Genomic DNA, 11,585 nt, shown 5'->3' with positions numbered 1-11,585 from the left:
TTTCCCTTAGGCCTCACAACTACTTCTCACAGCCCAAAAAAAATAAAAAAAAAATAGGACGCAAATCAATTTTTAATATGTTATAAATATATCTATTATAAATGTTTTAGACTATAATTATATTTTAAATTTTAAATATATAGAATCAATTAATCTAACTAAGTCAGTTAGAAATTAGATGTTTGGTTATAAATAGTTCTTTTTTAGAATTTTGTATACACACCAATTATTAATAAAGATCATCTCTTGTTAGTCACCAAAAAAAGATCATCTCCTATTTTTTATATTTTTTTATTTTTTTTAATTCTAATCTTTATTTTCATAACCCGTTATTAGGATGATATTACTATGATCTAAGTAATTTTCTATTTCTCTTTCATCACAGTTTTTTTTTCTTTTACATTACACATAAGCTATTTTATTCTGCATCAATTTTTTTATTATCTCTATGACGTGCTTCATTGAGTTCATTTTATATACATTTTTTTTAATGTCCTATATGTCTTTTTTTTTAACTATATGACATATGATCAATAATAAAGGATAGAAAAGAATTTGGATAGAAAGGAATGGTAGAGTCTTCAATAATAAAGGCTCAGGGGTGATGGAAATAATAAACAGATCCTTTATGCTCTCAGACGAGTGGCTTGGTGGTGAACCTCCTGGTTGTTGATGGCAATGCCGAAAATAGTTAGGGGTACTTTACTTATTGTGTTGACCCTTAGTGGTCTGTACGTTTAGTAGCCTGTTACTTATATTCTGTTGCTCCACCTTATTGTGTTGAGCACTACTTATTTCAAAAAAAAAATATGATCAATTCCATTATATATCAATTTTATGCATTGACTAATTGTGATTTTGAACGCTGGGCCATAATCAAACTCCTCATTTTTTTTAACACATGCATTTAAATACTAGTATCTATGCATTACGTTGAAAACGAACTCATGCCAAGTGATTCAACTCAATTAAATTTCTTATCCATTACCGCATTAAACTTTCAAAGGGTAATGTATTAAAACTTATAGAAACAAAACGTCATTTTTTTTCTTTCTTCGGTAATTTTCTATTTTTTCTCATGCATTTCAGTTTACTGTCTCTCTTCCTTTCCTATATTTTCTCTTATTTGTTATGTTATTATCGTTGTTTGATTTATTTATATTTTTTATGTATAATACTTTATTTAAAATTAATATCATTCTCCGAAGTAAATGATAATTAATCATGTTATAAACATAGTTATTCTTCGAACTAAATGAGAAACAATTTTTTTAAGAAAATATATATATTAAAAATATTTTTTTAAGTAAAAATATAGCACTTATAGTGCTAGTATCACAATTTTATATGAGTTGGAATTTGTAATTAAATAAGTTAGGACAACAATTTTTGCTGACAAGATAGGTTTTATATGAGTTGGAATTTGTAATTAAATAAGTTATTAGCCTAACTGGAAATAAACCTAATTGAAATTGATTTTACCCCAAATCAAACGGATTTGCCTTAAGCTAAGGGCCTTAGAGTGCTTAGGACGGATGCTGAATTGATGAGGATGTGTGACAATGCGATGAAGAATGACAACACTGTTCATCTTTATTTTGATTACCCTATTGATGCTAACCTTGAAATTATTGACGAAAACGTGGTGTCTGACGGTAGCAGTAAGAGTGTGGTTGAAATCAATCCACCTGGTCAGACTAATGAGAGGGAGAATGAAGCTATGAATGAGGCCACTGGTGAGGTTAATGAGTTGAATAAGGCTTTGAGTGTTGTTGTGAATGAAACTGTGAACGAAGTTGTGACTGAGGCCACTGTTGATGTTAACAAGTTGAACAAAGGTGAGAGTGATGTTATGAATGAAGATGTGAATAACGGGAACACTACAACAAATGCTGGATCTGAACCTATAAAAGCTTTTTTAACTAAATGCCAAATTGATCCAAAACACTGCCAAAGATGGGAACACTACAACAAATGCTGCACCCCCTAATGCAGACACCATACCTGCAGCATCTACCTTGGGTAGACCATCAACTAGCTCAGAACCAGCACCTCCAATGACCACAAGGCCAACAGGACCAACACCAACAAGGAGAGGCAGACCTACGTTTGTAAGGGGTAACCCAGTTCTGCCAAGGGGAAGAGGCAGCACCACTCAAAGAGGATTGATAGCCACCTCAACAACACCTCTAACTCCCACACAAAATGCAGCAGCTGCACCACCACCCCCTGCTCAACCTAGGGTTGTCAAGCCTGCTATTGGGTCTAAATCTCAAATTCCAGCCTCACCATCTAGTGTTGCAGTCCCATGTAGTGGGTCTGGGTCAATGCCACAAGGTCCAACAGTTAGGCCCACTCTTTAAGCCCAATCTTCAGCTCTATTTAGGCCACCAACTATAACTAGGAAAACCATGGTAGTAGCAAGCCCAACAACACAGAGCAGGTTTACAGGCTTCATGCCTACTCCATCCTTAAAGAGGAAAAAGCCATCTGGACCACCACCACCATCAGCGTTTGAATATTTCGGGTACTGATTTGGTCATTACATCTTCTTTTTATATGAATTATATATTATTCTTAATTATTTACTAGTTTTTATTTATTTTTGTTAATAGATCTATCATGTCAAATTTACAAAAGCTTGAATTTGCCGCTCTTGATTTAACGGGCAAAAATGATTTAGAATGGACACTTGTTGCTAAAACCCATTTATTATCCAAAAAACTTGGAAATACTAGTGCACGGAATTGCAATCACACCTTTGCAACTCCGCACAACTAACCAGCAAGTGCACTGGGTCGTCCAAGTAATAATTCCTTACGCGAGTAAAGGTCGATCCCACGGAGATTGCCGGCTTGAAGCAAGCTATAGTTATCTTGTAACTCTTAGTAAGGAGATTAGTGATAAAATGATTTCGTTTGTAAAAGGTAAAAGAGCATGAAATGAATGATACTTGTTATTCAGTAATGGAGAACAGGTTGAGGTTTCAGAGATGCTCTGTCTTCTGAATCTTTGCTTTCCTATTCTCTTCTTTTCCAAACACGCATGGCTTCCTTCCATAGCAAGCTGTATGTTAGTAGATCATCGTTGTCAATGGCTACCATCCATCCTCTCAGTAAAAATGGTCCAGGTATGGTTTTTGTACGGCTAATCAACTGTCGGATCTCTCGTCTCGGATGAAAAATACCAGGCACAGCTACCGCACGGCTAATCATCTGTCGGTTCTCACTTGTGTCGGAATAGGATCTCTCTATCCTTTTGCACACTGTCACTGCGCCTAACATTCGTGAGTTTGAAACTCATCACAGTCATCCCGTCTCAGATCCTACTCGAAATACCACAGACAAGGTTTAGACTTTCCGAATCTCAGGAATGCTGCCAATTGATTCTAGCCTCCACCACAAAGGTTTTGATCTCACGAGTTTGAATGCTCTGTTGTCAGGAGATACAAATCAAACTTGTGGATTAGAAACTCAAGAAATACGCACTCAAGCTGTCGCCCAATGACTACGTTGAGCTCAGATAGAACGGAAGTGGTTGTCAAGCACACGTTCATAAATTTGAGAATAATGATGAGTGTCACGGATCATCACATTCTTTATATTGAAGTACGAGTGAGTATCTTAGAACAAAAGCAAGCGTGATTGAATAGAAAACAATAGTAATTACATTAATCCATTGAAACACAGCAGAGCTCCTCACCCTCACCTATGGGGTTTAGAGACTCATGCCATAGAAGATATAATATGAGATGTAAAATGTCATAAGTTATAAAATGAATCTCTAAAAGTAGTTTTTATACTAAACTAGTAACCTAGGTTTACAGAAAATGAGTAACTCAGTGTAGATAGTGCAGAAATCCACTTCCGGGGCCCACTTGGTGAGTGTTTGGGCTGAGCTTTGAAACTTTCACGTGCATAGGCCATTCTTGGAGTTAAACGCCAGCTTGGGTGCCAGTTTGGGCGTTTAACTCCAACTCTAATGCCAGTTCCGATGTTTTACGCCAGAAAAGGGGTCTCTAGCTGACATTTAAACACTAGTTTGGACCATCAAATCTCGGACAAAGTATGGATTATCATACATTGCTGGAAATCCCAAGATGTTATCTTTCCAGCCCAATTGAGAGTGTGCCAATTGGACTTTTGTAGCTCCAAAAAAACACGTTTGAGTACAGGGAGGTCAGAATCCAACAGCATCTGCAGTTCTTTCTCAGCCTCTGAATCAGATAATTGCTCAGGTCCCTCAATTTCAATTAGAAAATATCAGAAATTACAGAGAAACACACAAACTCATAGTGACGTCCAGAAATGTGCTTTTTGAATAAAAATTAATAAAAATATAACAAAAAGTGAATAAAACATGCTAAAAACTATATGAAAACACTACCAAAAAGCGTATAAAATATCTGCTCATCACAACACCAAACTTAAACTGTTGCTTCTCCCCAAGCAATTAGACAAATAAAATAGGATAAAAAGAAGATTATGGTGAAATAAAATCTCAGAGTCTTTAATGAAGCTTAAATTCAAATTAGATGAGCGAGGCTTATAGATTTTTGCTTCTGAATAGTTTTGGCTTCACATTTTATTCTCTGAAACTCAGAATGATTGGCTTCTTTCAGAACTCAGCATGTAGATGAGGTCATTGATTTTCCTAGTTTAACTTTGATTGATTCTTGAATACAGCTTCTTTGAGTCTTGGCTGCGACCCTTAGCATTTTGTTTTCCAGTATTACCACCGGATACATAAATGCCACGGACACATAATTGGGTGAACCTTTTCAGATTGTGACTCAGCTTTGCTAGAGTTCCCAGTTAGAGGTGCCCAGGGTTCTTAAGCACACTCTTTTGCTTTGGATCACGACTTTAACCACTCAGTCCAAGCTTTTCACTTGGACCTTCATGCCACAAGCACATGGTTAGAGACAGCTTGATTTAGCCGCTTAGGCTAGGATTTTATTCCTTTGGGCCCTTCTATCCATTGATACTCAAAGCCTTGGATCCATTTCACCCTTGCATTTTTGTTTAAAGGGTTACTGGCTCTTTTTTTTAATACTGCTTTTTCTTGCTTTAAGAATTAATTTTATGATATTTCAGATTATCAATAGCTTTTTTCTGTTTACCTTATTCTTTCAAGAGCCAAACATTACTTAAATTTCAGTATAAAAAATATGCACTGTTTATGCATTCATTCAGAGAGCTAAAGTAATGCCACCACATATAATTAATTTGAATTTTTCTTATTATATACTCGAAATGTTTGCACCCTTACTCTTCTAAAAAAATCTACTATTTTATTCATGTTTAATGATGATAAGAAGAGTAAATTGTAGCCAAATTAGAAAAATAAAAAATAAAGTACTACTCATGCAACAGAAAAATGGAAATTTAAATGCTACTAATACTTATGGAATAATAATAATAAAAATAAACGACTCTAATACTAATGCTCATGTAACTCTTAAATAGGTTTCTAATAACAAAAGTTATCACAGAGTTAGGACTCAACAACCTTTATTTTGAGAGATAAATGCTCCTTCAATCTGTGGGATGTCTGGCTCTTCAAGGGACAGCTTCTGGCGCTTTAGCTCCTGTATCTCACACCATTGCTTCTCTTGTTCTTTGAGCAGTTTGCAGGGCATGCTGTTTTGATTCTGCTGCTCTTCTTTGAGTTGATCTATAGCTTCTTGCAGATTGTTAACAGATGCTTCTAAGCGGGCCCAATAGTCAAATTGAGGAATTTCTGGGAGGAACTCATGCGCCCTCCTCTTGATGGGGTTGTCTTGAACTTGAGGTCCATCCATTTCCTTTTTGGTGATTGGGCGTTCAACTGGGATATACACATCCACACCTATCTTTACCCCCGCATCTTTACATAACAGACTAATCAAGCTTGGGTATGCCAATTTGGCATCAGTGGATTCCTTGTTTGCAAATATGTAAATTTCACAAGAAATCAGCTGATGAACCTCCACTTCTTTTCCCAGCATAATACAGTGAATTATCACTGCCATTTTGATAGTGACTTCAAAGCGGTTACTGGTGGGAAGTATAGAACGCTCAATGAAATCCAGCCAGCCCCTGGCAATTGGTTTGAGATCTCATCTCTTCAGTTGGTTTGGGACACCTTTTGAATTGGTTATCCACTCGGTTCCAGGGAGGCATATGTCCTCTAGAACTTGATTCAACTTTTTATCTTTAGTCATTCTCCTATTAAAGGATTCTGGATCATCTTGTAGTTGAGAAAGTTTGAGGACTTCTCTTACTTTGTCAAGGTGAAAGTAAATAACCTTCCTTCTGACCATAGTCTGAAAGGAGTAGAAAGCAGTTCCCTCTATTCTTTGCTTATCTGTCATCAACAGATTTGCATAGAATTCCTGGATCATGTTTCTTCCAACATGTATCTCAAGATTAGCTAGGACTTCCCAGCCCTTGTTTCGAATCTATTCTTGGATCTCCGGGTATTCGTCTTCTTTCAGATTGAACTTAACTTACGGGATCACTGATCTTCTGCACATAATTTTGAAGTAATGGTCTGCATGTTCTTTGGTGTAGAACCTCTCATGTATCCAAGGTAGTTTTGGATTATTTTTTTTTCTTACCTCTTGGAGTGGTTTGTTTTCCTTTAGGGGCCATGATATCGGTCTGTTTTAGCTCAGTGATAACGAAAAATCACACCAAACTTAGAGATTTTCTTGTCCTCAAGCAAAAGAAAAAAAAGAAGAGGAATAGAAGGAGAGAAAGATTCGAATAATGGGTCAAGGAGGTTGGCCAAATGCGTATTTAAAAGGGAGGGGGAATGGGTTTCGAATTTTTAGAAAAAGATAAGATAGAAAGATATGATTGATAAAAGATAAACATGATATGAAAAAGATAAGATTTTAAAATTTAAAAGAGATGAAAAATATATGAGGAAGTGAAATCTGAATTTTTGTTAATGCATCTAAGAATGAAAAGATAATATGGATGAATTAAAAATATTTAGAAAGAAATTGGAAAGATAAATGAGTTTTAAAAATGTTTTGAAAAAGAATTGAAAAAGAATTAAAAATAATTTATAAAATTATTAATTTTTGGAAGTGGAAATTGAAAGATGAATATTTGTAATATTTTATGCAGAAAATTACGAATAAAAACATGAAAATTCGAAAATAATTGAATTGGAAATGAAATTACCTCCCCCTTGTTTTTCTGGCATTAAACACCCAGAATGATAGCTATTCTGGCATTTAACGCCCATCTGGTAGCCATTTTGGGCGTTTAACGCCTAGCCAGATACTCTAACTGGTGTTAAACGCCAGAAATCCTTTGCTACTGGGTGTTTTCCTGAACACCGAGGATGCTACTATTTCTGGTGTTAAACGCCCAGAATACTGCCCATTCTGGCATTTAACGCCCAGAATTAGGGGTGTTCAAAAAATAACCAAAATGTGGTTAACCGGTTAAAAAACCATAACCACATTTTGGTTAACCAGTTTAATAAAACAATTTAAAAACCATATCCATATTTTTTAGAATTGGTTAACCAAAACCAAATTAAAAAAACCGGTTTTTAACCGGTTAACCAAAACCAAAACCAAATTAAAACTAAAACCTAAATCAAAACCTAATTTCAAATTCACTCTTCGTCTTTGATACTTTGACAAAACCCAATTCTCCAGTTTGCCGCCGTCAACAGTTCTTCTCCTCCGCCTCTCATCGGAGCTCGCTGGTGGCTCATCGGACCTCTAACTCTTCGAGTCTTCACTTTGATTCGCGACTCTATCTCTCTGCCTCGACCTCCCATTCACGACTCTATCTTCACTTTTATTCGCTTGAGTAACTCTCTTTTTCGGTTCTTTTCTTCTTTTGTCGGTGGCTCACTGGAGCTCATCAATTGAGGTAAACTCCCTCCTTGCCCTTGGTTCTGAGTTCTGAGTTGGATTTGTTATCTGGGTTTTTTCTATTTTATTGATTTGTTCTGTTTTGCTTCTTCATTAGTATACTTCTGACTTCTTCATTTTAATAGATTAAAAATATGCAGATTTTAAATCTCTCAGTATTGAACTCTTCATTTCAATGGATCCTACTGTAAGTTTCTTCTTCACTGTGGTTCACTTTTTGATTTGTTAAGACTTAATTAATTTGTATGAATTGAATGGAGAATTGTTGTTCTAATTATCTGTCTCATTGAATGGAGAATTGTTGTTCTGGCTACTGCATTATGTTGTGTTTCTGCACCATTAAACTATAAATTGAATGGAGAATTGTTGTTCTAATTATCTGTCTCATCATGCATTATTTACTCTATTACAACTTTACAGCTGCAAATTTCTTCACTGGGCAACAATTTTTATTCTAATCTTAGAAGCATAATAACTAAACTTTTAGCATTCATTTCACAGAACTTGGAATATAATGGTCTTTTCTAATAACAGAGAAAATATTGTATAGAAAGTAGAACTAATGAACTCAAGTTCTTTCAGATATACTAATTTCTTAATCTAAAGTTAATTAGCTCAAAATTCCAACAAATTTTCCATCAGCTTGTATAAAAAATAATTTGTGATCAGGTTAAGATTTCCATTACTAAATTTTCATCATTTTAGTTTGGTGGGAGACTTTGACACCTATTGCTAGTGGTCTAGTATTCTAGAAAGTTGAATTCCTGCTAGGTATGATAAGCTACACTTCTATTCATGGGGAAAACACTTGATATGCTTTCATTTTAATATGCTTTTATTTTTTATCCATTCCTTTTAATATGCTTTCATTTTTAAATATAAATAGATATTAATCCTTATTGATTAGGTCAGCTATTGGAACATGATTAGGTCAGCTATTAGATTTTAATCCTTATAGGAACAATACAGGTTGCTTCTGTTTTGCTTAATAATGATATACTTTGGATGTGCTTCTAGCAATTGTTTTAGGAAGGATCAGTATTTGTATGCTTAAATCAGTTACTTTGTTGTAATTAAAAGTTCTAATACAAAGTGAAGATAAAACAATTTCCTATTCTTTTTATCCTTTTTATGCGATCATTCTCAATAATTAGTTATATATAAAATCTATCGAAAGCAAAAGCAAGTAATTTTGGTTCCAGACCTCTGTTTTGACTTTTGTTAAACTATATAGTTATATTTAATTGTGTTTGTTTTGTTTTATCTATGGAAAAAAGGGCAACAGAGAATGCGTTTTTATTCATTTTTCAAATTATTTTATTTAGAGAGATACTTCATTGTATTTTGGTGTGATTTATGACTAATATTTAATTTGTTTAGAGAACAAAAAGTGTCTGATTGTGTGTCATAGAAGAAGAATGACTTAATTTTAACATCAACTGAATGACTGATACATGTCTATAATTTACTATAACTTTTTAATCCCATAAAATATAGTGCTCAACTGATGAGCGGATATTTTATATGCTTTTTGCGGGTAATTTCATGTAGATTTTAGTATGTTTTAGTTAGTTTTTAGTATAATTTTATTAGTTTTTAGGCAAAATTTATATTTCTAGACTTTACTATGAGTTTGTGTGTTTTTCTATAATTTCAGGTATTTTCTGGCTGAAATTGAGGGTGCTGAGTTAAAATCTAATTTAGGCTGAAAAAGGACTGCTGATGCTGTTGGATTCTGACCTCCCTGCACTCGGAATAAATTTTTTGGAGCTTTAGGAGTCCAATTGGCGCGCTTTCAATTGGGTTGGAAAGTAGACATCCAGGGCTTTCCAGAAATATATAATAGTCCATACTTTGCGCGAAGATAGACGACGTAAACTAGCGTTTAACGCCAGTTCCATGTTGCAGTCTGGCGTTCAGCGCCAGAAACAGGTTGCAAGTTAGAGTTCAACGCCAGAAACAGATTACAACTTGGTGTTCGACTCCAGAAACAGCCCAGGTACGTGAGAAGCTTAAGTCTCAGCCCCAGCACACACCAAGTGGGCCACAGAAGTGGATTTCTGCACTATTCATCTTAGTTTACTCATTTTCTGTAAACCTAGGCTACTAGTTTAGTATTTAAACAACTTTTAAAGACTTATTTTGTATCTCATGACATTTTTAGATCTGAACTTTGTACCTTTTGACGGCATGAGTCTCTAAACTCCATTGTTGGGGGTGAGGAGCTCTGCAGTGTCTCGATGAATTAATGCAATTATTTCTGTTTTCCATTCAAATACGCTTGTTCCTATCTAAGATGTTCATTCGCGCTTCACTATGAAGAAGGTGATGATCTGTGACACTCATCACCTTCCTCAATCCATGAACATGTGTCTGACAATGGTGCACGAAATTGCAACCATACTTTTGCAATTTCGCACAACTAACCAGCAAGTGCACTGGGTCATCCAAGTAATACCTTACGTGAGTAAGGGTCGATCCCACGGACATTGTCGGCTTGAAGCAAGCTATGGTTATCTTGTAACTCTTAGTCAGGATATGAATAATTATCAGGGTTGATTGTAAAAAGCAAAAGAACATGAAATAAGTACTTGTTTTGCAGTAATGGGGAACAGGTTGAGGTTTTGGAGATGCTCTATCTTCTAAACCTCTGCTTTCCCACTGTCTTCTTCTTCAAGCACGCAAGGCTCCTTCCATGGCAAGCTGTATGTAGGGTTTCACCGTTGTCAATGGCTACTTCCCATCCTCTCAGTGAAAATGGTCCAAATACTCTGTCACAGCACGGGTAATCATCTGTTGGTTCTCGATTATGTCGGAATAGAATCTATTGATTCTTTTGCGTTTGTCATCACGCCCAACAATCGCGAGTTTGAAGCTCGTCACATATCTTGGAATGGAAGCAAGCATGATTGAATGAAAAACAGTAGTAATTGCATTAATCCATCAAGACACAGCAGAGCTCCTCACCCCCAACCATGGGGTTTAGAGACTCATGCTGTAGAAGATACAATGAGAAACGTGTAAAGTGTCATAAGGTACAGGTACAATGTCAAAAAGATCCTATTAATAGTGAACTAGTAACCTAGGGTATACAGAAATGAGTAAATGACGTAAAAATCCACTTCTGGGTCCACTTAGTGTGTGCCTGGGCTGAGCATTGAAGCTTTCATGTGTAGAGACTTTTTCTGGAGTTAAACGCCAGCTTTTCTGCCAGTTTGGGCGTTTAACTCCAATTTTTATGCCAGTTCTAGCGTTAAACGCTGGGAATTCTTAAGCAAATTTTCAACGCCGGTTTGGGCCATCAAATCTCGGGCAAAGTATGGACTATTATACATTGCTGGAAAGCCCAGGATGTCTACTTTCCAACGCCGTTGAGAGCGCGCCAATTGGGGTTCTGTAACTCCAGAAAATCCACTTCGAGTATAGGGAGGTCAGAACCCAACAGCATCTGCAGTCCTTTTTAGCCTCTGAATCAGATTTTTACTCAGGACCATCAATTTCAGCCAGAAAATACCTGAAATCACAGAAAAATACACAAACTCATAGTAAAGTCCAGAAAAGTGAATTTTAACTAAAAACTAATAAAAATATAATAAAAACTAATTAAAACATACTAAAAACATACTAAAAACAATGTCAAAAAGCGTATAAATTATCCGCTCATCACAACACCAAACTTAAATTGTTGCTTGTCCCCAAGCAA

At 35.6% G+C, this 11,585-nt stretch overlaps 1 protein-coding gene across 1 annotated transcript; it reads left to right on the top strand.

Moving 5' to 3' along the window:
* The first annotated feature begins 1,567 nt into the window (after positions 1 to 1,567).
* Positions 1,568 to 2,363, top strand: LOC107466089 (formin-like protein 16). Its single transcript, XM_016085068.1, has 2 exons — positions 1,568 to 1,838; positions 1,957 to 2,363. The coding sequence occupies exons 1-2, from the start codon at positions 1,568 to 1,570 to the stop codon at positions 2,361 to 2,363; spliced, it is 678 nt and encodes a 225-aa protein (XP_015940554.1).
* Positions 2,364 to 11,585: the final 9,222 nt, after the last annotated feature.

The sequence above is a fragment of the Arachis duranensis genome, chromosome 9 (assembly GCF_000817695.3).
Source record: "Arachis duranensis cultivar V14167 chromosome 9, aradu.V14167.gnm2.J7QH, whole genome shotgun sequence".
NCBI lineage: Eukaryota > Viridiplantae > Streptophyta > Magnoliopsida > Fabales > Fabaceae > Arachis > Arachis duranensis.
The sequence above is the reverse complement of the archived record's forward strand: the minus strand, read 5'-3'. Positions and strand labels throughout refer to the sequence as shown.

Bases quoted from the DNA above. Each gene is read 5' to 3' on its own strand.
- LOC107466089 (XM_016085068.1), top strand. From the start codon at position 1,568: ATGAAGAATGACAACACTGTTCATCTTTATTTTGATTACCCTATTGAT. The intron at 1,839-1,956 runs GTGAGAGTGATG...ACACTGCCAAAG, and splicing joins TGTTAACAAGTTGAACAAAG to ATGGGAACACTACAACAAAT.